At 31.9% G+C, this 27,261-nt stretch overlaps 1 protein-coding gene across 4 annotated transcripts in view; it reads left to right on the top strand.

The window, feature by feature from the left end:
* The window catches only part of TMEM135 (transmembrane protein 135), a 255,840-nt gene that overhangs the window by 207,392 nt on the left and 21,187 nt on the right, over window positions 1-27,261 (top strand). For all 4 annotated transcript variants that reach the window (XM_081282558.1, XM_081282557.1, XM_081282560.1 and 1 more), the window contains one exon: window positions 25,649-25,690. In XM_081282558.1, the coding sequence (XP_081138684.1) occupies window positions 25,649-25,690 (42 nt within the window). The remainder of the gene's footprint in view (window positions 1-25,648; window positions 25,691-27,261) is intronic.

Below are 27,261 nucleotides of genomic sequence, written 5' to 3'. Positions count from 1 at the left end.
AAGTTGTAAAGTTTACTACATGTACATGAAAGGTTTTCTGTATTTTATGGTCTTAACTTCTGGTAATAAAAAATGCCTTACAATAGAGAAGAAAATTAAATAGTATATTTTTATATTTTAACTAGAATGATTTAAAAACAGGACAGGTTCTTTTCCCTCTTAGTCTCTTATTTTGAAAAAAATTATATAGTTTTTTTTCTGTATTTCTATTTATTTACACTTAATTAATTTTATTGACTTATAATGTATAGATGGAAACTCAAGTTAAATTTTATCTTCTTAAATATTAAAGTGAATACCTTCTCTCCACACATTTTATTTATCATAAAATGCCTATGTTGTTATAATTATTAAATTATTAGAAAAATTATTGCATTACTTAAAATATTTAAGTTAAATTTTTCTATCATTTAGATAATAAATAAAAGAGATTATATTATTTTTATAGAAAAAAAGTGTTGTTGATACTCTTGACTGAAGTTCTGAGAATTGAATTGTATAAGAGTTGAGGGAGCATCTGAGTCCATATGTGCTCTATGGAAAACAGCCAGTTGCGACTAAAACATTTCCTTATGCTGTTCACTAACTTTCCATAGAGAGTGTTTCACACTTAGGTCAGCTCTTTTGGACAGAAGAAATTTAGAGCTACAACAAATGATATTTAATGCTCATTTTATAAACCAATGGTGAGAAATCTAGCCAGAAGCCAAGAGTTTTAGTCTTTAATCTTTAACATCTGGACATGATGATTTTGGAATTGTTATACTATGATGATATGTCTTTGTTATGACTTCGGAATATTTTCTGACGAACTCATTAAGCAGGTATGGAAGAAAATCCTGAAGTCAGACCAAGTTCCTATCACCCACGAGGACTATTGGGCTTCTTTATCTTGAAAAAAAACAACAACAATCTTTTGTATGTTTCAGTGAGAGCCATTTTGCCACATTGCATATAAGTTAGAGTGTATTACTCCTCAATGCTTTCTCTCTCTTATTTTTATTCTACCTTCTGCCCTCCAAATTGATTCCTTTCATTGAATACTACTTTAGATAATTTTAATAAGGATGGGAAGACTTCTGGTAAATAATTGGTATATATTCAAATATTTTCTTAAAGATACATAACCTAATTATCTGCCATTTTGATATAATAAAGATAATGAAAGATATTTGAAGTTTAAAATAGTTTTTAGGTAACTTTTATGACAAATAATCTTTGAGATAAAAAATGGAGTTCAGGTTATCTTGTATTTCATTTTATCTCTTAGGTCATATCAGTGATCATCACATACATTGAGACAATTTATTTGTTACTAGGCATCTTCCCATTTTACTTACAACATACCTTGAGATATTGAGAAAATTGTTTAAAATCTCTTTTCATGTATTCAATAAGTAATAGTATTCTGGATTATCTTTTGAAAATAGAGATAGCTAAAAGTTTTATTGAAGACCTTTCTGTTTTTGAGCAAAGTTTGAATATATTTCATGACTGAGAGTAATAAAAAGGAAATATTTATTTTGAGGATCAGCCAATTTATATATTATTGGACATAACACAGACCACCCAGAACTGAAACCTACTGTTTATAGTTAAGGATCTTAAATGTACATATGCTCTTGATGAGTCAGAGCTATCTTTGTTCCAACCAGAAAGTTTTGTGTCTGCAAAGGGTAATAATTTCACCTTCTCCACCCTTCTTTCCCCACCCTTGGCTAGTAAAAGTCTGTCAAGTAGATTATTTTATTTCCACAGGGGAAAGGCTTTTTTGGACCTCAGTAATAATAACATTGCAAAATTTCATCAATCAAAGCCTGATGTTTAATATTGTTAGAAAACACTAGAATTATATTTTTGTTTAAAACTGTGTGTGTGTGTGTGTGTGTGTGTGTGTGTGTGTGTACACACATTTGGGCACGCAGCAGAATATATATGAAGTGTTTTCAGTGAAAATTTGAAGTTTCATTTGATGCTTCATTCTCCTTTAGTCATCATCAAATTTTAGAATTCTTCAAGGATTGATTTTAAGTTAATTTTGTCTCTTATATATTCTCCTTGTAAGCAGTTTTCCTCAAACTCAGAACTTTACTACCTAATATATTAGGAAGAGAAAAAAGAAAATGGTGTCAAGTGGAAGCTAGCAGATATGGATCCCCTCAATTTCCATGAGAAGGTCTTATTTGTTAGTTTCTATGTTTCTCAATAAAAGTAGGAGAATCTTTGCTAAAACTAGGGATACAGTATCAAAGGCCTAAACACAATTCATAGGGCTTGAAATATATGTTTTATGCAGTTCAAAGTAAAATGATAGAATTGCTGGGGCTGGGTCCAGGTTCAGTCAAACATGATGATCATATTGTGTGTGCTTTTCCCTAGCAGTGTATGACTGCTAAATGATTATAGACACACAGAGGTAATCAATTTCATCCAGCATTCAAATTACACCAGATAGATGATGCAAGGACTGAATAGAAGGGAGTTTTAGAGTAATAGAGTATTTTTTATGGTCATGGAATTGAAGCTGGATAAGAAGGATCTTGAATTAGAAAGCATTGATTAATGGGAAGAAATGCACAGCTAATGTATTGGTAAGCTCTTTATGGCCAAGGAATCTTCATGTTGGATGTAATTCAGCAAGAAAATTAGAAGTAATAGAGAATGTTATTTGAAAGATGAACTGCTTAAATAAATTATTGAAGTTCAGAAAAGATGACAAGATTATGGTAGTAACTGTAAAAGTAGACAGCTGAAGTGAAGTGGAGTTACTCATGGGAAAGGAGAAGGCCAGAGGACTACCTGAATCCCACATATAGGTAGTGAAGTCACCCAGAATAATGGAAGGCTTTGAGATTCGGAGAAAGTCTGTGAATTAAGTTACAAAGCCTCTTATGAATAAGGGGAAATGGAGGATTAGTAGATGTAACAATGATGAGGAAGCAGAAGGTGGTGTGACTGAAGGGCATGAGCCTCACATGATCCGGGTCTTTACTAAAGAATTGTAAATAGCTATGAAGCTGGAAATAGGAAGCACAGAACAATGTGATAAACAGTTTCATTTGAGATGAGTGTGATGCATATGTGTCTTTTGGGGGACAGCTAGTTTCATTAGTTTCAAAGAGAGGAAAGAAAATTTCTCTGGTGAGGTTGAGAATGTAGATCAAGGTCAAGCAGGCAATAGGTACTCACTAAATGCTGTTTGTTTCTTTAGCAATAAAAAATTCAATTGAAACAATAACATGACCACATGCCTTTTGGTGTTCATTTGCTTTTGTATTTAGAATGGAAGATACATACTCAAATGGGTTTTAATAATCTCAGCATCAACAGAATGAGGTGAAGAGTACCAGTATGGATAAGAGAAACAATCAAAACCTGAGGAATCAGTGTAAAATTTTCAAGTCAAATAAAAACATTTGCTAGCTAAGGACTACATAATTCTATTTGTGTGACAGATTGATTATCTTTATCTTCAAATTACATTTACCTAAATATCTGATGCTGCTTAGAGAAACTTTTTTCAGTTTTATATCCTTTGACTCAGTGATCCTGTGATCATTTTACAATTACTGAAATAGTATAAAATTGCTTTCTCTTTAAAATAATGATTTATTTAATATATTAAGTGACAAAACTAAATAGGAATTATTTCCTTATGGAATAATGATTTCTTGATATTGTTCTGAACTTTCCAAGTGGAGTAAATTACTTCTTAGCAAGCAGATGTATTTAGCTGCATCATCTTCCAGTGTTGGAGCCTGTATATACTTGAATAATCTCCTTGTATTGAGCAATTTCCTCAAATCCATTCAGTATTGAAATATATAATGAATGCTCTTAATTATTATTAGAGGTTATCAGTAGTAATCATGATAACTAATACATATGTCATATTATACCACAAAAATATAAGTGAATATTTTACTTAAGTTAATTGACTTTCAAAACAACCCTAGTGCCATTATTACCACTCCATTTTGATAGTTGAGTAAACTGAGATACAGAGAAACTTCTCTAGCTTCCCCCAAGGTCACACAGCTGGAAAAATGGAAGCACCAGGATCTGAACTTACTGTCTGGCTCCATAGACCATGCTCTTAATCATGTGCTACTTATACTACTTCATGTGACTTCAAGAATAAGACCAATAAAAAATAAAACTTTTCTTTCCTTCCATTTGATTTCTTATTTTCTCAATCCATATGGATTATTTAGGATTGAATTCAATGCTTAAAATTGAAAAACCCAGAAAACAGTGGCTTAAATGAGAGAAATTTATTCCTCCCCAGAATGGCAAAAATAAATAAATAAAAAGGTAAAAAAAGGGGGCGGGGCGCTCCTACTGTGTACATCATTTTTTTTTAAAAAAAAAAAAAACAAAGCTTTATACAATGCTTTTGCTCACATCTTATGACTGGAACCTAGTCACATGACCATACTATTTGAGAATATGTCTTTTATTTTGGATAGCAGCATGCCTAACTAGTGATTGGATTTTTCTTCCTAAAATGAAAAGAGAGAATATATGTAAGTATATAGAAAGCTATGGAATACCATCATTGGTATGCATATCTTTTCAGACAGGTCTTTAAAACTGATTTATATTAGTTTGACATGAAGATAAGAATTTATATTAGTTTGACATGAAGATAAGAATTGAAAAACATTCAAATGATATTTCTTGTCACCTATGGCTTATAGTGAGGTTACAGAAATCAAATTGGAGAAGGAATAAGTCATATTTGCTATAGCTATATTGGCTTCAGGGTTTTAGAGTAAAACTATGCCATAAAGTAGTAAGTTTAATTATAATTCACATAAAATATGTGTTATGTTATTGATAGGTTAATCAAAAGCAGTATTGTTAAGTTGGACTTGTAGTTTCTGCATTGGAAGGGAATGGATGAAAAATTCTTATCTATTTGTTTCATTTGTTTATGTATATAGAAAAAGATTATTGTTGAACTGAAAATCCTGAACAAACATGGAGAGGAAAGTTTTCCTTTTTTATATAAGACAAACATTTTAGTGTACCCTCCTTTTAAAAAATGAAAATCATTTTGTATTTGATTTCATGTGATTGTGGGATAGTATTTTATAAAAAAGGAAAACAACAAAAAAGAGTTTTAGAGAAAAAGAGTCCAGTATTTTTTCTACCGAAAAATAACAGTAAGCTTTAAATAGTTAGACTTATTTCTTAATTAATGATATAGATTTTATGATTGTTTTGGTGATATATAAAAATTGTCATTTGAGAATTTTATGCATGATATACATTTTAGCAACAGATTTGAAACTAAATGTCATAATCACTATTCTTTTTTCCCTTTGACACTATGCTCTGGAGTACATAGCTAAGTTAAATCTTACTTTCTTTCAGGGAGGATGAAGTAACTTCCCTTTTCTAAAGATGGTCTGAATATGAATATTTATGTCTTATTCATTGTGCATACTTTGTCTATGAACTATCATATTTTAGATAACTCAAGTTTCTTATAAATGACTCAGAATTTTGAACCAGAAGGAGTCAACCTTTTATTAACCTTTATTTTAAGAAGGTGTTATAACCAAATTCTGACCTTAAGAGTCAAGGATATTGAATGTATCATCATGGATTAAAAAAAAGTTCTATCTCCTCCTTGCTGTTGTATATTTTTGTTTTGCTATACAATTGGTAAGTACATTTTACTAATGTTGTTAATGTTCTTTGTTTCATTTGTTTTGTTGTTCATAGAAACTTGATGAGTGCTTTTGAGAATGGATTTCAGTCAGAAACGATTTATTTTGTGTATTCAAGTTAGATTCTAGCTGTTTCAGTTTTTCTCTGTGAAGTCAAAGGTTCAGATAGCATTTAGAATGAAAAGACAGTTCTGGTTAAGATGGTATCCTAATTTCTCTTCAAATAGTTTAAGTTCTTTGTATTCATAAACTCTTTTCATGTTAAAAATCATAATTTATACTTAAATTTTTTATGCAGATAGCATTATAGTTTCCAAAATTTGCTTTTAAAAATGGCTAGTTTTAAGGAAAGATTATATGTTTTAAAAATTATGCATACTTTTAAAATTTCGACAACCAAATCAGTAGCATTCAGTAGACTATCTATAAAATATTGTCCTACAATATATAGAAAAAGAGTGTTTCTTTAATGCTTCTAATTCAGAAATTCTTCCTGTTCATACCCACCGTATGATTTGCCATATTTTCTTTCTCTCTTGAAAGTGAATAAGGCTTTACTTAGCTCTCCTATATGTAAAAGCACACTATCCTGAAGGGAAATAAGAATATTGATCATGACATGTCATTTCCGTGAATTATTGCTTTTTTTACTTTGGTCATGAAAATGTAAGCAGTTTCATGTATAGTTTTGACTTACATGACTTAGCAAAACTTTTCCTCTTCACTATGAGAATTAATTTTTATAAGCTTTGCAATGTCATAAATTTAAAATAAAATATGAAGTAAAATTTTCTAGTAAGGTATCTGCCATCATTATTCTTAAGTTAGAGATTTTTTGTTTCCTTTCTACTACAAGTTCTTAAAAAGAAAAAACTCAATTCACCTTTGGTTTCAATAATATATACCTAAGGAACATCTATAAAAATCCTTGTTTCATTTCTCTCATGTAAAGTCTCATTATAAAATACTTCTCATGAAGTGTACTGTATCAGGTTAGTTATCAGTTTACTTTTTAGGAGGGCCATTGTGATTGCTCCCTCTTGACTACAGTCCTTAGATGAAAAGTCCTGTTGAAAAATTATATATACCATCAAAAATATTTGTGATCATAGTCTTATTAAATCTAGGAGCTGTTCAGTTTGAGCAATAACCAGCTCTCTAGAGCCACACTGTGGTCACATTTACTTTTATGAATTTTTATGAGATTTTTCAATATAAATGAAGAGTAGGAAGATTTTTCACACATTCTATTCCAACCACAGTAACTTGAATTATTCTTTAGAAAGACACTTGACATCTGTAGGTTGTAGTTACTTTTGTAACTACATTGGCCAGAATGGTTGCCAGTGGTAGCCACTATCTTGTGGCTCTTGAGTGTTTGAAATGTGGCTAGCCCACATTTAGAGTGCTATTTGTGCAAAGCATACTGGATTTCAAAGCCTTATACAAAAAGAATGTAAATATGCCATTAAAAATTCTTTTCTATTGTTTATTTGTTGACATGGCAATGTCTTGCCTATAATGGGTTAAGTGAAATACATTATTCAAATTAATTGTACCTCTTTTTTTTCTTTGAAAAATATTAGAAAATTTGAAATTACATATATAACTTGTAGAATAGCATTGCTCTAGAAGATATGAGATACTCTCTGAATACACTCCCAGCAGTGTAATGTTTTTGATTGATGTTCTGGTTGATTTTGGAATTACCATTTTACTTTTGATTATTATGATGTTGAATTTTAGAGTTTTTAACAGTATTCTATTGGAATTCAGAGCTTTCAGAAGATTCTTACTTTGTCCCAGAGCATGAATCAAACTACTTTTGCTGTAAAAGAATTTAGCCATTATGGTTTTCCTTATGCCTAGATTTTCTCAATTTTGAAGTTGGACCTTTCTACTTGATACAACTATTATCAAGCCTTTCTTCTTTCTTTTATTGTTAGAAATCTAGAGCTTACTAATTTTATCACAATGACTCCATTTATTCTATCCAAAGGTTTTGTTCTTCTGTAGTCTGGGTTCTGTCTTTACTAGAGCTGGAATGGCATAGTAGAAAGGACATAGTATTTAGGATCAGCAGTCTTAGGTTCTAATTTTGATTCCTCCTCTTATTATTTGAACAGTTCCAGACAAATAGTTACTTGCTAAGCCTCCATCTTTGTATCTGTAAAATGGATGTTAGAAGAATTAAATAAAATAAATACAGATATTGTTATTAGGAGATACCCATGGTTTTATTCAGAGACCTTTTCAGTCTTCTTACTGACAGTATTTGACTTCAGAGTATCATACTTACCTAGTGTTCTTTATTCCTTGCTGTGTATTCTTGTTATAATTTTCAGTCTTTTCTTTCCTTCATCCATGACATTCTTGGTTCTATCAATCTTTAGTCTTTGTGAATATGTCGTTATAAAGAAAAATTGACCAAACATTTTATTCAGATGTTCTTCAACTTATAATGGAGTTATGTTTGGATAAACCCATTGTTGTGTTGAAAATATCTGAAGTCAGAAATGCATTTACTACACCGAATCTGTGGAGCATCACAGCTTATCAATGCAGTAAGTGTTGATTATTGTCTCCCATAATCTCATAGCTGCTCACTTCCACTGCTCAGCATCAAGAGAATATCATAGTGCCTATCACTATTCCAGGGAAAGATCAAAATTGGCAATTTCAATTATGGTTTCTACTGAATATATATAACTTTTATAACATTGTAAATCTGAAAAATTTAAATTAATCTACCTTTAAATTAGAGGCTGTCTCACAAAATCACAATTATCATTTGAAACTTGAACCTAACTTTTAAAAACTGAGATAATAGATTCAGAGAAGTCCCCAATGCCAAGAGGAGAGGAAGGAGAATACTACAAGTGTCGTGAAAAAGACCCAAGAGAAAGGAAGATGCATATTTCACATGTATTGAATATCTGTCATGTTTCTAGTGTTGTTCTTGATAGATAATTTATGTATTACTCCATTTTGTTTTATGTTCACCATGATCCTTTAAGGGAGACCTTACACCCCATTTTATGGAGAAGGTTATTGAATACTATGCATATGAGTAATTTCTTAGTTTGAGTCCTTTCTTATTGCTTATCTGCCTCCTTCCGCATCATTGTTTGGTAAACACTGTTTACTTTGAACATTTGAGTTCTGTGCTAATTATTTAGTTAGAATTTGTCCCTTGTGTTCTAGCAAAATTAACTAAATTTAAGTGCTTTTAAATATGGATTCCAGATACGAAATTTGTGAAATGCATTTTGTTTAGTTTTGGGAAACAGATTTTCAGACCAAACATTTTATTTTTTTATTGGTGAATTATAATCATACATAATAGTAGGATTCTTTGTAATATATTTGTATATGCACATAACAGAATTTGACCAATTTCGTTCCTAATATTTTCCTTTTCCCACTCCTTTTTCTTCATGGTCTCTTTGTTTTTAGAGTGAATCGATGGGGTAGTTCAGGAAGCCTCTCCTCCCCAAGTTGAAAATGTCAGAACTTTCATATCTGAAAGCTGCTGAACACTAAAAATGAAACCTTTCTCAATGTCTGCTTTTCTTTTCTGTATTTTCTTAGGCCCAACTCTTGCTATTCTGCTAGCTGCTGCTTTTCTTAGTAGGCATAGCTCAAGTGATAATTTTAAGTCTGTAAATTGTGCTGTGACTTTCAGAACTAACTCTAAATTTATTTAAAATATCCTCATAAATGTTGTTTTTGACAATTTCTGCCTACTTTCCTCAAAGCTTTCTTCCCTATCTATGCTTTTTTGCTTATGAGCTCCCTAATGCTCCATGCATGGACATGTCTTTCTCAGGTTCCACCAGAATATTTCTACCTTCTGATTTTCTGACTTACTTTTTCTTAGAAAGGCCAAAATATGCTATATAATCTTCTTGTTCTTTAAAAGTCTTGTGGAAAAATTTCTGTACTGACTCAATTTAGAATAAGTAGTTAATAAACTATTGAAAAATAAGTACTATATTTTCAATTCCATGTGCACATACTTAATGATTTGTAAATGAACTAGCTTCTGGAGAAGTCTTTTTGCTCCCTAAGGAGCTGTAGTGTGTATCTGTTGTATTTCGAGAGTGAATAACATTTAAGGTTTCCTTCTTTATTTTTGTTTTATTTAAGTCAATGAACATTTCTTGTCTGTATTTTCAGGCCCCTATAATTTTTCTATTAAAAAATACGCCCACAGTAAGTGTTACTATTACACTTTTTATTAAAAAAATACAAGAATCATTTTCTGCTGTATGGTTGTCTTTTGTATTTTCACTTGACTCTTTTTTTATTGTCATGGAATCTTGTCTCTGATCCTTGTGCTCCTATCCTTTTTTTTTCTATGAAACTGAGAAGCAGAACAAGGCATGGCAACAAGTCAAAAGTGAATTCCTGTATTTAAGCACTAGCAACCATTACAGGGTTCTTGAAGCCAAAGCCTGCCTATCACTTGGCTGTGTTCTAAGCTAGGGCACTTGACTAACTTTAAGAATGTTGAGTTTGATATACTGTTGCAAAAAATATAAAAGCCACATCAGTCTGAATATTAAGTTTTTGTCTGGCAGGATACTGAAAATGTAAAATATAGCCCACACATGCAAATTTGTTAGAAGACAAAGCACATTTTTTTTAAAGAGAGAGTGAGAGAGGAGAGAGAGTGTGAGAGAGAGAATTTTTTTTTAATATTTATTTTTTAGTTCTCGGCAGACACAACATCTTTGTTGGTATGTGGTGCTGAGGATCGAACCCGGGCCCCACGCATGCCAGGCGAGCGCGCTACTGCTTGAGCCACATCCCCAGCCCCAAGTACATTTTTTTTCACCAACTCTCAGAGTAGGAAAGCCAAGCTAGTTTGGATTTTAAAGTTTTTCTCCCTCTTTCTCCTACTCCCAAGCTCTCCAAGGATCCCTAATGATATAGCACTGAAAAGATTATTTTCTATATTTTGAAATAATAGTATTGCTTTTGACTCAGCATTTTACATTTACATATGCAAAGGAACATATAATATTATAAGGAATAGACACTAGGAAGGTATTCGGGGAGGGAATTAAGACATAATTAGTATTACTTAGAATGTGCCATACCCGAACTTTACTTCATCTTTAAAAAGTTGTAATCCTAAAGGCATATGTGTGTAAATATATACACATGTATACACATACATTGAAGCACATACAAATATATAACCGTATTTGTTAGCTCCTTCTTCCTTCCTTCCTTCCTTCCTTCCTTCCTTCCTTCCTTCCTTCCTTCCTTCCTTCCTTCCTCTCCCCCTTTCTCTCTCTCTCTCTCTCTCTCTCTCTCTCTCTCTCTCTCTCTCTCTCTCTCTCTCTCTCTCTTTCTTTCTTCTTTTTTTGAATGTGTTTGTAGTGCAAGGGATTGAACCTAGGGCTTTGTGCATGCTGAGCACATGCTCTACTACTGACCTAAATCCCTAGCACTTGTTTGCTGCTTTAAAATATTTAAAAGTATTTATTGTTGTAGTCCCATTATGTGATCCAAGATATTTTCTTAGTATGTTCAGTAAGAATTCTAAAATAATATTTTCCCATAGAATATATTGCTTGTGTATATTTTACCTTTTGCAGCTGGCAAAGCAAGAGCATATTGCAGAAATTCAACTTATGATCAAACAGATAGTACTGTATGCAGTAGTATTGTATACAGTATACTCTTGTTATTTGGTATACTTAATTCTATAGAATCCAGATCATTTCCACATATAGAAACATTATAGACTGATTTTGATATCTTTAAAGTAAATTATAATTTTGAATATTTGATTATTTATCTTCTTCACTTGGATTAAAAGGGTAGAAAGATAAGTTATGCAATATTTTTTTCTACTTAGAATAATATATAAAGAGATATTTTCAGTGTTCCCTAAAATTGAATATTCCAATGTATCTAATATAAATTTAGAATTCATTCAATAATAATATTTTAATTTGGTCCCTAAAATCATTGGGACCATATTAAGTTTTGAGTAGTTGCTAAGTTGGGAGTAATCTTAAGGACCATTCAATTCAATCTCTTCATTTTATATGGTAAACTAAGACTCATAAACATAAATTTATTTTGAAGGTCTTAAAATTATTTAGTGAAAGAACCAGAATTAAAATCAGATTTATATTAGATTCTAACCATAATTTATGATGGAGTCTAAAATGGGAGAAGATTATTCATTAGAAGGAAAGAATAAGTATCTGAGTATTACAATTAGGTCACAGTTACCTACTGGTCTATTTGCAGATGAACCAGTCATTTCTGTTAAAATTCATGGCTATTCCAAATCATTGCAGTTCTTGGCTTTGATAAAGTAAATCAAACATTATTCAAGCTGTCTCTTCTTTCTAATACATTTCTAAATTATCAATGGCACATGATTGATAGCAAGGAAATACCTTCCAGATTACTTTGCCTTTGTTTACCCAACTTTCTATTTGCAACACTAATGGATGTCTTTAAAGCATAGGAGCCTTATAGTTTTGGATGACCTTTTATTCTCCATTCATCATTTAGGCAGGTCAAGTACAGATGTTTTTTTCCCCAAGATAAGATGGTGTATAAACCTATTTGCACTTTGTGTGTGTGTATTAAAGTTTTCCAAAATAGCATTATGAATTATAACCATTTTTATTCTGACTTTTTGCTTATTGTAGAGTTTCACCTTTAATAATACTTAAATAAAAACAGAACTTTTCCTTTTCTCCAAATCTTCTTTGGGTATTCCTGTAATCTCCTTGCCCATCTTTCCCAAAAACATCCCCAGAAGGAGAGTTGTGATGATGAAGGGTCAGAAAATTTAAGCATTTTTATGAGACCATAATAGAAAGGCCTAGGGCTTCAGGTAACTGTTCTCTGTATCTTCCCCTTACTATAAATCCTTTCTAGTATTCTTTTTTTTTAATTGGTTGTTCAAAACATTACATAGTTATTGACATATCATATTTCATACATTTGATTCAAGTGGGTTATGAACTCCCATTTTTACCCCGTATACAGATTGCAGAATCACATAGGTTACACATCCACTGTTTTACATATTGCCATACTAGTGTCTGATGTACTCTGCTGCCTTTCCTATCCTCTACTATCCCCCTCCCCTCCCCTCCCTTCCTGTCTTCTCTCTCTACCCCATCTACTGTAATTCATTTCTCCCCCTTGTTTTTTTTCCCTTTCCCCTCACCTCACTTCCCTTTATATGTAAATTTGGATAACAATGAGGGTCTCCTTCCATTTCCATGCAATTTCCCTTCTCTCTCCCTTTCCCTCCCACCTCTCATCCCTGTTTAATGTTAATCTTCTTTTCATGCTCTTCCTCCCTGCTCTGTTCTTAGTTGTTCTCCTTATATCAAAGAAGACATTTGGCATTTGTTTTTTAAGGATTGGCTAGCTTCACTTAGCATAATCTGCTCTAATGCCATCCATTTCCCTGCAAATTCCATGATTTTGTCATTTTCACAATAGCTAGACTGTGGAACCAACCTAGATGCCCTTCAATAGATGAATGGATAAAAAAAATGTAGCATTTATACACAATGGAGCATTACCTTGCTCTAGTATTCTTTTTTAACTATATCATTTGTTTTCTTCCCGGGTCTGACATCAAGAGTATACTCCATGAGTTCTATAAGTTTTGGTGAGTATACAACTGAATTTAACCACTCCCATAGTCAAAATTCAGGATATCATCCCTAAAAGTTGTCTTGTGCTATTTTGTAGTCAGTACTGATCCTTTCCCATTTCTCATACCAGGAAAATATGGACCTACCCTCTGTCACTATATATTCTTTTTTCTGGAATTTCATATTAGTGAAATCATACAGTATGTACTTATGTGTCTAGCGTTTTCTCATCTTTCCTTTTTTCCCTTCCTTCTTTCCCTCCCTCCCTTCCTCCTTCCTTCCTTCCTTCCTTCTTTCTTTCTCTCTCTCTCTTTCTTTCTTTCTTTCTTTCTTCTCCTTTCTCTCTCTCTTCCTCCCTCCCTCCCTCCCTCCCTTCCTTCCTCTCCTTTTCTTTCTTTCTTTCTTTCTTTCTTTCTTTCTTTCTTTCTTTCTTTCTTTCTTTCTTTCTTTCTTTCTTTCTTTCTTTCTTTCTTTCTTTCTTTCTTTCTTTCTTTCTTTCCTCCCTCCCTCCCTCCCTCCCTCCCTCCCTCCCTCCCTCCCTCCTTTCTTTCTTTCTTTCTTTCTTTCTTTCTTTCTTTCTTTCTTTCTTTCTTTCTATCTATTCTGTTGAGTATTTCAGTAGTTCTTACTGCAGCATAGTATAGATTGATATTTTTCCTTATAGTGCCAGTGCTTAAGATAACAACTGCCATATGTTCTTCCTCTTTGTATTTGTGTTTTCTGTGGTGACAGCAGCAGCAGTAACTAGAAATAATATTAAGTAACATTTGTTGAACATTTGGTATGATAACCATATGAAATACATTCTATTTTTTGCATTTTACAGATGGAAAAGTAGGTATAGAATTTAAACAACTTGCTTGTCTGAATCTATAGCTTTCCCTTTTAACTCTACTCATTACTTAATAATTACTTGTTAACAAATGAATGTTTATATAGATGAATAACATTTACTTCAGAGTTCTCTGAAGTTACTTTTAATTACACAAAACTGTATAGCTACTTCACATGATATTGGTAGTCTTGGTTTTCATCATCCTGCAGTAAGTAAATGGTGTGAATATTATTCACATACATACAGAGAAGTATCTAGAACTACATTATAGTTGACCAAAACGAGGTTACTCTCTGTATCATGGATAACTTAGATGAATGCCTGATTATATAGTGCTAAATAAAAAATAGACTTTTATTATGTTTAGGTACTGACAGTTTTTGACTTGTCACAACTAGTATTAATTACCAGCATTTTATAGTTTTATTAAATTTTATATTTGATTTTGATTATTTATTTAGTTATAATTTTGAGAGTTATTATTTTTAGTATTTTTTAAGTAATACCTTTTTGATAATCTTATTTTTGATGTGTGGTGATTTCATCTTTTGTCTTAAAGAACAATGTAAGTTTTTAGGTGGCTTTCATATTTGTTGCTTTCAACAGAATTCAGTTTGTAGATTGTCATTTAGAAAGTTTAAACAGACATTACTAAATGAGATGATAGTTTAAAAAATGAACAGTAATATGAGATTCAGTAGGATAGTCATGAAAATTGTACTTGGACTATCTTTGTTAAACACAGGTCTGTCATTCCCCTGAGGAGTGCGGCTTTTTTCCTTAGAAGTACAATTCAAACTATGTCAACTTTTTCTCCATTCAGCTTCCTTATCTCTGTGCTTAGTCATATTTAACTTCTTCAGTTCTCAGGCTGCCCAATGTTGTCTTTTCTTCCAAGTCTTATATAGTCTCCCCCTTGTGTTCTTCCTCTACTTCCTTTACATAACTCCTCAAGGATCTCTTTTTCTGGGCCATCTTCATGACACCAAAGCCAGGTTGAATCTTCCCTTCTTTGTGCTCCTAGAGCACTGTGCACTTTATATGAAATAATGCTATAATATAGCATCATTATTTACTTATGTGAGTACCCCTATGAATTATAAAGTCTTGTATGACATTGACAATGGTTATCCCTCTTGGCAACTGTTAGTAAATATTTGTGAAATATATAACTGTATGAATGAGTGGATAAATGAAGGAATGCAAATAATGTCTCAACAAACAACTTTATGGTCTCATCTTTTTGTTGGGTTACTATTTCTAGTAAAGTGATGAATGAGCTATCAGCAACATCCCCATTCCTGCCTTTTGTACTTGATAGTTTCATATTACATTTGGGGTATTAAAAGTAGTATGCAATTAAGATTGGAGACCTCTTTAAGATATGCATGTTTATGTCCAAGTGTGAATTCATACCAAATTATTAGTATTAAGAAAGTAATGGGGGGCTGGGGATGTGGCTCAAGCGGTAGCGCGCTCGCCTGGCTTGCGTGCGACCCGGGTTCGATCCTCAGCACCACATACCAACAAAGATGTTGTGTCTGCCGAGAACTAAAAAATAAATAATTATTAAAAATTCTCTCTCTCTCTCTCCCCCCTCTCTCACTCTCTCTTAAAAAAAAAAAAAAAAGAAAGTAATGGAACTTTATATTAAGGATGATCCCTGGGAGTTGTAATGAGTATTGAGGTAGCTTGTTTTAAATAAATTTCTTTGGAAACTGAAAATCAAAACAAAAACAAAGACCTAGAATTACCGTTAAATGAATTGAAGAAATATGGCACTCAGTTAGGAATTTTATTACTCTAAAATGCAGGGGCATGTGTGTGTGTATTTGTGTGTATGTGTCTGTGTTTTGTTTAGTGATTTAATTAATACACAGATAAAAATTTTTCTTTCAACATGTATTTACTCAGTGACTAATGTCCTATGTACTCTTCTAGGCAATTGAGATACATAACCAAACAATGTGAAATTTATAAATGCTTTAGGAATTCAAAAGAAATGAATTTTAAAATATATATTGTTATGGTTTAAATGAAGCTCACATGTAAGATGATGCAAAAAGTTTGGAGGAGAAGCAATCAGGTTATATCCTTAACCTAATCAATGGATTAATCCCTGATGGAATTAACTGGGTGGTGACTGAAGACAGGTGGGGTGTGGCAGGAGGAAGTAGTTTATTGGGACTATGGCTGTGGGGTATATTTTTGTATCTGGGGAGTGGAGTCAGTCTCTCTCTCTCTCTCTCTCTCTCTCTCTCTCTCTCTCTCTCTCTCTGCTTTCTGATGTAAGCTGTTTTTCTCTGCCATACTCTTCCACCATGATTTTCTGTCTCACCTTGAGCCCTGAGGAATGGAGCCAGCTACTTATGGGCTAAGACCTCTGAAACCATGAGCTCCTAAATAACCCTTTCCTCCTCTACAGTTGTTATGATTGGGTCTTTCAGTCATGGCAGTGAAAAAATTGACTAAAAAATATATGTATATATATTAATTTATGTGTATGCATATATTAGCAAATGTTAACGAATTGTAGAGAAGCCTACTTCTGAAGTCAGTACTAGAAAGATCTCCAGTATCATACTTAAAGTGAAAGATTAATATTACTGTGAAAAAGCATGGTAGTATTTTAGGCAAAAAAGGGGAATAGGGCTTTGAATTTTTTAAATTGTTATAAACAAATACAGTTGATTTTCAACAATTATGTGTTTGTCTGGATGTTAGACTATGTTATTTTTCAAGAGTTTTACTCCTGCTCCCTGAAGACATTGTGCCTGAAGTTATGAGTAGAAGTGACTTATGTTTACTTGTGAGCAAAAGTTTTGAGTCAGAATCTGGTTTCCTATATTCTCTTTCTCCCCTTCTGCTATGACAATTCATAGTAGTTTTAGATAGATATTTCTCCATAAAAAGATTACATGTAATGTTTTGAACAATCAACAATAAAATAATTAAAAAAAAAAAAAAAAAGATTACATGTAGTTGCACCATAGCCAGCCCTTGTTTGACATACGCCACAAGCAAGAAACAGCAATCTGTATACGGGGTAAAAATGGGAGTTCATGACCCACTTGAATCAAACTGTGAAATATGATATATTAAGAACTATGTAATGTTTTGAACGACCAACAATAAAAACAAAACAAAACAAACAAACAAACAAACAAACAAAACAGACTTTTTGTTAAAGACCATTGTGATTTTGTTGCTGCAACATAGCCTAGCCTAGTGGTTCTAATGCTTTACCAGGCATCAGAATCATGGAGATTTTGTTGAAACACTGATTGATGGACTCCACTCTTTAAAGTTTTGAATTTAATTTGCCTGGGGTAGAAATCAAGCATTTATCTTTCTGATGTGAAGTATACCTATTGTAAAGGTGAGGTGCATAAGAAAAGGCAGTGTGGAGTCTTGACCAAAATACTCTCTCAGGCAAATCATGTCTAGATAAAAGAATATGTGGAAGTAAGGAAATAGACATTGGTTCTTTTAAAATCATCCATGACTTTTGTCTTTTCTAAAGTCAGCATAATACCAGTTACTTGTCTGTGTTATTTCTTCTTCACAGATGAGATTTCACCAGGCCCAGATTGTTGATTGGGATGGATTTACTGTTGTGTGAGGATATATGGGGGTCAAACTGTTTGAAGCTATCACTTACCTATTTGGGCCTTGGATTCTTAATCTGTAACATAAATTCTCTCAGGTTATTTTAGTAGCAATATTCCGTTTTTTTCTAACATCATTTTCTTGGCCAGCAAGATTCCATGTGTTAATTCTCCCTAGTTCTATTATTTGCATTCATACCACAAATTCAAGTTCTCAGTCTTTGAGAAGAAGAGAGCTGGAATGTTTGAAATGAATACTTTTCTTTTAGGATCATTGATACTCTGTAAGTCCTCAGTTGTTCAGAAAACAGTAATCTCCAAAGCTTGCAAAATATTTTCACTGCACTAATCAGAGATACATATTTTACTTATTTTGGATTTGAACTTTAGTATTAAATAAGCATAAATTTGGGAAAATGTGTAGCCTAATGTCTCAAATATATCTGCTCATTTTGTTCAATATGAAAACAAATTATCATATTATTTTAGTGAGATAGATAACAATATGCATTTGAAAGCAAATTAATGTTGATTCAAAGATTTCATTTAATTGAAAACATTTGTTTTCATTTTTTTTCACAACCATTATGAAAGGAGAAAAGGGAAAAGGAAAAAGGAAAAAGAAATACTTGCCAGTTTTGTGGTCTCTAAAAAATAGATTCAGTATCATGGTTATAATTTTGTTTAATGTAAATAGTTTTTATTCCTAGCAGTGCCATGATTATTAGGACACTTGCTGAGTTTTTCCTTGGATTTACATGAAAACACCATTTTGATCTTTTATGGTTGTTGCCTATAGTTTGTGGAGTCTAAACACTGGCCATTTGCTGGGGATATGAAAGCAGGCCTTTCAGTTTAGGTCCAATGAAACCACAATCTACTCCGTTTATAAGTATTTTAAAGTTTGACTAGTATTGCTGTTAGCACTTCATTCTGAGAGGGAAATTTATCCTAATTAACATTTCTTTCTTAAGGTGATTCTTGGTTCCCTAGCAATTGAAGGCAGCTTGGAGCATGACCTTCGTAGTTTGGATTTTAAAGCAAAAACAGTTCCAGCTTTTGCAAGTTTAAGGAGAAATATGATTCTATTGGAGTTGTTACTGTAAGTTTGAGTCCAACTGTTTCCAATTTATCTTGAGGACGCACCAGAAAAAAAGTGCACAATAATCATCTAGGGACTTACAATCACACTTGATTACCCATAACTGCTGCCTGGTTCAGAACTTTCTCTGGGTTTTTGAGGATCAGTGTTCCATTCGGTATGAAATGAATGTGCTATGAAATATTTATCAAAATCAAAAATAATATTTTAATGCACTAGACACATTTACTATTTGTTATAATTCTGTTGAAAATATTTGAAGATAATAAGTGTTCATGAAGCAACCAAAATAATCTTTGCCAAATTTATTTTTGTTGTTTCACATTGAGATTTTTGTATGCAAAGTTTCTTAAAATGGGAATACAACATTAGTTATTCTTTTATTCTCATATTAAGTGCCCATATGCAGACTGAAACCAAACTTTCTCAGTCTATTTTATTATTCAAGTATTTATAAGGGGAAATACCTGCTGTGTGTGTATAGGCAATGTAATGTATTTTAACCACATACAATTGCAATAATTGCTTTAATCTACTGGAGTATGCACATATGATTAATACATTGAAGATTTTAAAAATAAATAATTCTGTGTCAATCTGGATATTCTTAGATAAACAAATACAAGAAAAAAATCTGTAATTATTGAACCCGTCTCAAATGATAAATAATAAGTCACTATTAAGATAAGTTTTTACCCATGAAAATTGGTTAGGGAAAGTAATTATAGGTACTGTTTTAATTTTTATATGGGTTTTAAAAAACTAATAGTAATTTAACTTAAAAACAACATGCATAAAATTGGATGAGTTTTCTGTAAAATAAAGACAAAAATTTAAGGCGTTTAAATAGGCATTCTTATTTCTTTTAAATTAAACTTTCAGTTATATGCAGTCCAAAGACACTTATGTTTTTAGCACCAATGACATGGTAATTAAGTAAATAAAAATTTTGAAGATTCAGCTATTTTCTGCAAGTATTCACATGTCATTTTTTCATAACTCCAGGATAAATTGAACACTTGAACTTTGAGCATTTTTTTAAAATAATTTTATTCACACATCAAATAATGTAACTGTTTTTTGATACCAGGTATTGAACTCATGGATGCTTACCCACTGAGCTGTATACTCAGGCCTTTATATTTTTTATTTAGAGACAGGGCCTCACTAAATTTCTGAGGCTGGCTTTGAATTTGTAGTCCTCCTGCTTTAGCCTCACAAGCCATTGGGATTACAGGTGTGCACCACTATGTCTGGCTTGTAACTTATTTTTTATACTGAGTGATGTAATGACTGCTGCAATCAGAATAAAATAGATATTTTAAGAATTACCAGTGTATACAACAATTTAAAACTTTTTTTGGGGGGGGGGCAATCTTTGTATTTTGCATATACGGTGAGATGCTGAGCAACTCAGTGAGGCCCTGTCTCTAAATAAAATATGAAATAGGGCTGGGGATGTGGCACAGTGGCCGACTGGCCTGGGGTGTCTTCTGTGTATTAGGTACTTTATAAATGATTGTTGAGTGAATAGAGGGAGACTGTATAAAATTAACCAATGAGTTTTCTTTCAACCAATTCAGTCATTAAAGACAAAAGAAATAGAAATGTTCCAATTGGTACTTCATATATGTATTTTAATCATTGCAGTCATTTAATTATCCATGTTCTTTGGGATCACAATTTCAGAAAATTCCAGAAAAAAAAACACATTTATTTTCGTTAACATATTTATTTGTCTTCCTAGCAAACCTCTTACTACAATGTTAATAAACTTGACTAGTTTTTTATATTCTTTTCCTTTGTTTCAGTGAAATAAAGATGAATAACTTTTATGTTGTTTAGTCTGTTCATAAATGTTCAAGAATTGATTTTAAACAGTTTATACAATAATATATAAATTTGTGTTGTATAAATTCAAAATGATATAGCACTACAGAGAGTAAAAAGTTATTTTTTCCTCATGCTTCTTAACCTATACTAGGTAGGACAGCCCACTAACCACAGATTGGTTATGTGTCCTCTTACAGTACTTTCTCTAACATTCCATGTACACCTGTAAGCAATATTTTATATTTTAACATTCATAATATCAATTGTTAAGCATGGATGCCAAATGTAGCAACAATGTAATATTTTATCACTAATGAGACTATAAAAATGAATTGCTTCTTAATAGTGTTTCTTATAGGTCTTCCTATAGTACTGTGTATCTATTTCAGTAGTTGACTTTTTAATCTCAAGAAAGAGAACGTTTGTAGGAAAAAGTTTCAACAATATATTATGAAATGATAAGCAAGTATAAAAATCCCAATAGCAACCAGTAATCTCAAAACAAAAAGGTTTTGTTGTTTTATTCTTGGTGTTGGCAAGATCTTTGTTTTTAAACATCACAAACAATTTAGAATAATTTATTCTGTTTTTCCCTTATGATTTTATTAATGAACCTATCAAATAATATGATAAAATTTCAGAATAAGAAGTCATTCAGTGGACCAATTAGGATGGTCATATATTTCAGACCCTTTTTAATAGACCAAGAAGTTGAACTCTAGAATTAATTGATTTTTTTTCAAGGTTGGTAGAAAAATTATGACTAGTGTCTATATCCTTGTAAACACCAAGATTCCTCCACTACACTATGCACTGTGTCTGAAATAATATTTTAAAGGAAATTGATAGAGTATATTTTTCACACCCAGAAGTTTTACCAAATGAATGAAAACTGAGTAGACAAAAGAATTTTAGGAATCTAAATAGTTTGTTTTTATATTTTCTGCTAATTATAGATATACAGTGAACAGCACATTTGCATAATCAAGTTTTATATTGGTGCCAAATAGTAGGTTATTCTTAGCCATCTCTGTGGAATGATAGATTACAGGAACAAGAACATCAGCCATCATTAAGTCTAATATCATAATATTTACTTGAAGAAACATAATTTAATTAAGATTAGTAACATTTTTGAATCCTTATAAACTATTTTTTAGAGGAAAACTTGCAAAAAAAAGTTTGAGATAAAAATCACTTCAGAACTACAGTTTTCAAAAAATAGTTTTCTAGCGACATCTGCTGGTATAATGTTGTAATAAAGATGAAAGTTCATGGAAGTAATTTCATAGAAGTTAACCATGGGAGAAAAAAATCTCGTGGGCAGAACTTTTTCTTTTATTGTCATTTACACTTTGTAATTTTACAAGAGTAGTGTTCTGATAATGATAGCATTAAGTTTCTTTATCCTTTCCTGTGCATGGTGTGTGATTCCAACTTGAACTTCTATAATTAGCTGTGTATTGATTGTTTGATGTAATGCTGCAAACCCTTCTTGTCTTTCCTGGCTCTGTTTTATGTTAAATTTTTCCTTAGCACAGAACCTTGTAGAAATAGAGATTCAGTAAATATGGATTTAATTATAGTAGTTATTTTATGTTATTTGCATAGACTAAATAGAAAAGTCTGTGTATATGAGTAAAGTGCATTATCTTCATGCACACTTGAAAATAAAAATGAGACTTTATAGTCAAGGGTGATTTAATTAGGAGAAATGGATTTTTGTTTTTCTTCTAGAAAAGAGTTTTTTCATAGGTTATAGAGGAATATAATATATTCATTCTTTGAATATTTATCTATATTGATTTCCTATATGACTATATCTAGTCTCATTGATTTAAGAACTACGCATAACTGAATCAGATGAGTATAACCAGCTGTTTTCTTCCTTTACATTCTCCTTTAAGTAACCAAGACACATCTCAAATTTAACACTTTTATTTTCTTCTTGAATCCATTATTCCTAACTTCAGTCAATGATCATTTTAATCCTTCTGTTCACTCAGACCAAAGACATGTTAATAATTTCTAAATTATCTTTCTTTTTTACCTCACATTCAAAATATTTAGAATTATACCAGCTCTTATTTTTGAAATACATTTGGATTCTTAACATATCTCTAACCTACCTCTAACCATAATTACTTTTTCCTGACTAGCCTCCTTGCTTCTTATCTTGCCTTCCTATATTTTCCATTCAGCAGCCAACATGATTTTCTTAAAATTTAAAGCAGAGCTTGTCATCTTCTGTCCTGAGAAGCTTCCAAAGGCCTTCCCATGTCTAAAGGGGCCTACATGCATTGTAGACCACTTATTCCCTCTACTTCTGTTACTGTAACCTCATTTTATACCACTTCTCATCATGATACAAATGTACTTGCTATTGCTTCAAACTGAAATGCCTTCCCTTAATTCCTTAGGTTTCTGATCAGATTATCAAATTTTACTTTCTTAGAGAGATTCTTCTTGTCTATACAATGCAAAATAAGAAAGCCAGACTCCATCACTATTTCCCCTCTCATCCTACAGGGTTGTTTGTTTGTTTGTTTTCATAGCCATTTTCATGATATGACTTACTTTTTTTGTTGTATATGTATGTCAACTTTGTCAGTTGTATGAAAGCAGGGATGCTCTCTTGTTCACTGTTACATAGAACAGAAACCAGTGCTTGAACACAGTAGGCATTTAGTTAATATTTGTTAAATTACTGAGCATTAATACTTAAGTGAAGAAGGTGATTTGATTTACATTATAATAACCAAGTTCATAGAAAAACAGGGAACCTTCTAATAGGGTATGCTTTGTTTAAATCTTTATGTTTATATCACATTTTCTACATTTAATACAGATTGCAGTAGTGTTGCATAGTTAGGTTAAAGCTCACACAGTATTCCTGATGTCATAGTGTTGAGCCATATTACTATCTAAAGATTCTTTTTATGGGAATAATTACTTTTTTGTTCTTTTGACATAGACATCTGACCCTCAATTACATTAACAAACCTTATACACATGAATGGAAAGAAGAATAGCCCCTTTTGAATCCACGTTAAGACTTTATCAATATGAAGTGCTTCCCACAGGGTTCTACTGAAAGAACTAAACTTCCATCATAATGAAATTGCAAATTCACTTGTATATGCTCCTTTTATACTTGAAAGCTACTTCTTGATGTTTTGGTCTGCAATTAAATTTATTGTTGAGGGTCACAAATATGCAATGCTGACTAGACCAAGTTGTCAGAATCTTTTATCTATTCAGCATTGCACAAAGATAAATGGCTATCTTTTCAACAATAACATACCAAAGCCAAAATTTGTTCCCAGATGTACATAATCTTTTAATCAATCTACTGCTTTCTTTTTTGCAGTCAATAGGCTCCTAGCCTACTCCCTTACCACGCCACTTCACTAGATTATGGGTTTTAAATTACTATGAAACACTTTCTTCAGATGGAAATAGATAAGTTTAAGAATTTTAATGCTATAATTTCCCCATGCACATTTTTAGCTTAACATATGAATTATTTTGTCTTTTCTTCCATTCTGTATAGGATGGATAATTCTGTAGTATGTTACTTAAATTCAGTGGTTACATTTCTCATCATTAGCCTGACCATAAAGTAGATCATGTCATTCATTAATTGAAATGCATCCTAAAGTGTTTTTAAATATCTCTGTGCACATTGATTTTTTTCTGAGATTCTTTATCATCTTCAATAATAATATATATATTTTAAATGAAGATAGATTTCCTTTATGTTGGGCATTTCTTTGGTGGCCTTTTTCATTCAAAAGACACATAAAAAAAGTTGCCTGATTTGAGGTTGTTCTTTTTATCCAAAATATCTGTCTAATATTAATATTCATTAGAATTTTATTTTATCACCAATCTATGGATTTTTTCAAGGAATTTTGACTATAAATTCCCAGTGGCCCTTTAAGGTGATTATATCATGGTTTAGTTGTAGGTATAATCACCTTAGATAAAGGGTCTTAGAGTATTAGGTGTCTACTTTATGATATTGTTTAAATAGTTTTTGAAAACCTGAGTCTCTCTCTCTCTCTCTTTTTTCCCTTAATTACCATGTAGTTTGTATCGTCCCCAATTAAAGACAATTTTTTAGTAGGATGGATAGGAGAAAAACATGTTTTAAGTCAGATCAACTTTTTCCTCCACCATGAATTCTGCTATTAATTTTTTGTTCTCTAGGAAGTTAATGCATTATTTTGAACCCCATGCAGATATGGAATAGAAGAAAACCTTTTCACAGAATTGTGATGTGTTTAAATGAGACAACACATATCAAGGGCCCCAAACAGTGCCTGGCAATAATAAACACTCAATAAATATCATTTGGAATTCTCCCTTTCTGCCTGACTCCACCCATGCCCACTCCCCATGCTTTCTGGGCATGCCAACTCTGTTGTTTTGCATTCATCAAATTAATAAGAAAAGTCAGGACCTCAAATTGACCTATATGTAGCACCATGCAAGTGTATGTGGCCTTTTTCTTCATGGCAAATTAGTCTCCCAGAGGCTAGGTAAAATGAAGAATGCTCTGCTCCCATCCCTATTTTAAGACCAGTTGGAGCTCTTAGAAGATGACTTTAGCCTTTCTTCAGCCACCAGATCCAAGAATTGAGCTGCAAGTTATGTTAATATGACATACAAAAGTATTATCATATTAATCATTTTGTGTAAAGTGATTTGCTTTATTGCTTATTGCTTTTTTGACCATTTGTAATGCTCAGGTCATTAACCCTGCATTTTACCTTTTAAAACAGGATTTTAAAACATGAAGCTGCACTGTTTAAAAAATATTTTAAATGTTTTTAAGATGATACTATAATTCTTTACAGAAAAAAAAAATTAATCACTATTTAATATACCACTTTGTATACCAAAACATGCTATTTTATGTTTGTAAATTTTTGTTTCAGGTGCAAAGATGGTTTGAAAGGATTTACATTTTCTGCACTTAGGTAAGTAATATTTTATTTATCTTTATATTGAAAGCAAATATATAAGGTAACTTTTTAAAAAAGATAAATATTATATGTAACTGCAATAAATATTCATTGACTAAATTTTTAAGGTCATGTCAATTTTAGAAGTCATGATAGTATATCCAAGCCTTTGTGAGTAGTTCATTAAAAGAGTAATTTATCAGATTCCCCCACCCCCTAAAAATCAGTCAATTGACTCCTACTTTTTGGACCCATTGTTTTATTTATACTGTAGGGTAGAAAGACAAGAACTTTAACAAACAAAGCTCCACATGAACAATGAACAATTACAAAAAAAAGTTACTTAATTGTATGGGACTGGATTATAAGTAGGACTTATGTGTTGTCAAACAGTTATTGGATTTTAAGTATTGCTAGAGTCTTTTTCTTTTATTCATAGTCCATCTCTTATCATAGTAGTTGGCACATGTGTACGTGTGTACACACACTGACACACACACAATAAATGTGAGTTGTCACATAGTTTATTTATTTAAATTTTGCATCCATCTCTGAAATTGGTTTTTGCTCATGTGACATGATGAAGAAACCACGGTCAGAATGTTTGACTAATTTAACATCATATAAGTAACTCAGTGTACTGACTCTACCACACTCAATGTTCTCCCTGTTTACAAATGTTCCCTGTTTTATTCTCCAAAATACATGTAGGAGATACTTAATGAAGATTAGTAGCATGGTATTTACTACAAATATTCAAGGGAAACTTTAGAATAGGCTTTAGTACTAGGAGAAGTTTTTGTAGTATTGTTTTGAGAAGTTTTTGTAGTATTTCATGAGGTTATGCTGAGGATCAAGTGAGTGTTTGCACAGTGCCTGGCAAATAAGATGTACTCAAAAACTGTCAGATATTATTGTTGCTATTAATCTGATAGATGATACATGCCTTAAACTATAGTTAAAGGATAGCTTTAGATGACTGACAGCAAAGAGGAAGAACTTCAGAGTGGAAGGGAATAACATTAGCAAAAGGATGAACATTATAAACATGAAATCTGAGGCAAGAGTAAGAAAATTAACATAATTGGTAAGAAAATTTTGTATTTGAGTATATAAAGATATTTTCTAGTGGATAAAGTTGAGTCAGATTATGGAAAACATAGAAGGAAAAAAAAAAGACAAATCTGGATTTGCTAAGGGGACAGTAGGGAGCCACTAAAGATTTTTCAGCAGGGTAGTTAACAGTTCTTCAGAAAGATTAGTCTTGCCCTAGTATTTGGGATATTGAAAAAGAGAAAACCAGAAGATACAAAGACGAAATAATAAGGACTGGGATGTGGGTACACTAGAAAGCAAAAGACACAGCTTGCAATGTAAGAAAATGAAGTCCCTGCAACTGATATTTTGTTTCTTTGTCTTCTCCTCCACTCCTTAATTTCAGTAAAATATTTAAAACCCACATGCCTAAAAGAAGGTATCATTAACAGAAAATCAGATGACTTGCAAGGAAACTGGTTTATGAGGAAGAAAATTGAGTCCACAGTGTGTTTAAGAATATTTTTGACGCATGCCTAGCATACATGAAG

Source organism: Spermophilus citellus, assembly GCF_964194105.1.
Source record: "Spermophilus citellus genome assembly, chromosome: 2".
Classification (NCBI taxonomy): Eukaryota; Metazoa; Chordata; class Mammalia; order Rodentia; family Sciuridae; genus Spermophilus; species Spermophilus citellus.
Note: the sequence above shows the minus strand (reverse complement) of the source record. Positions and strands in the feature narration are given on the sequence as shown.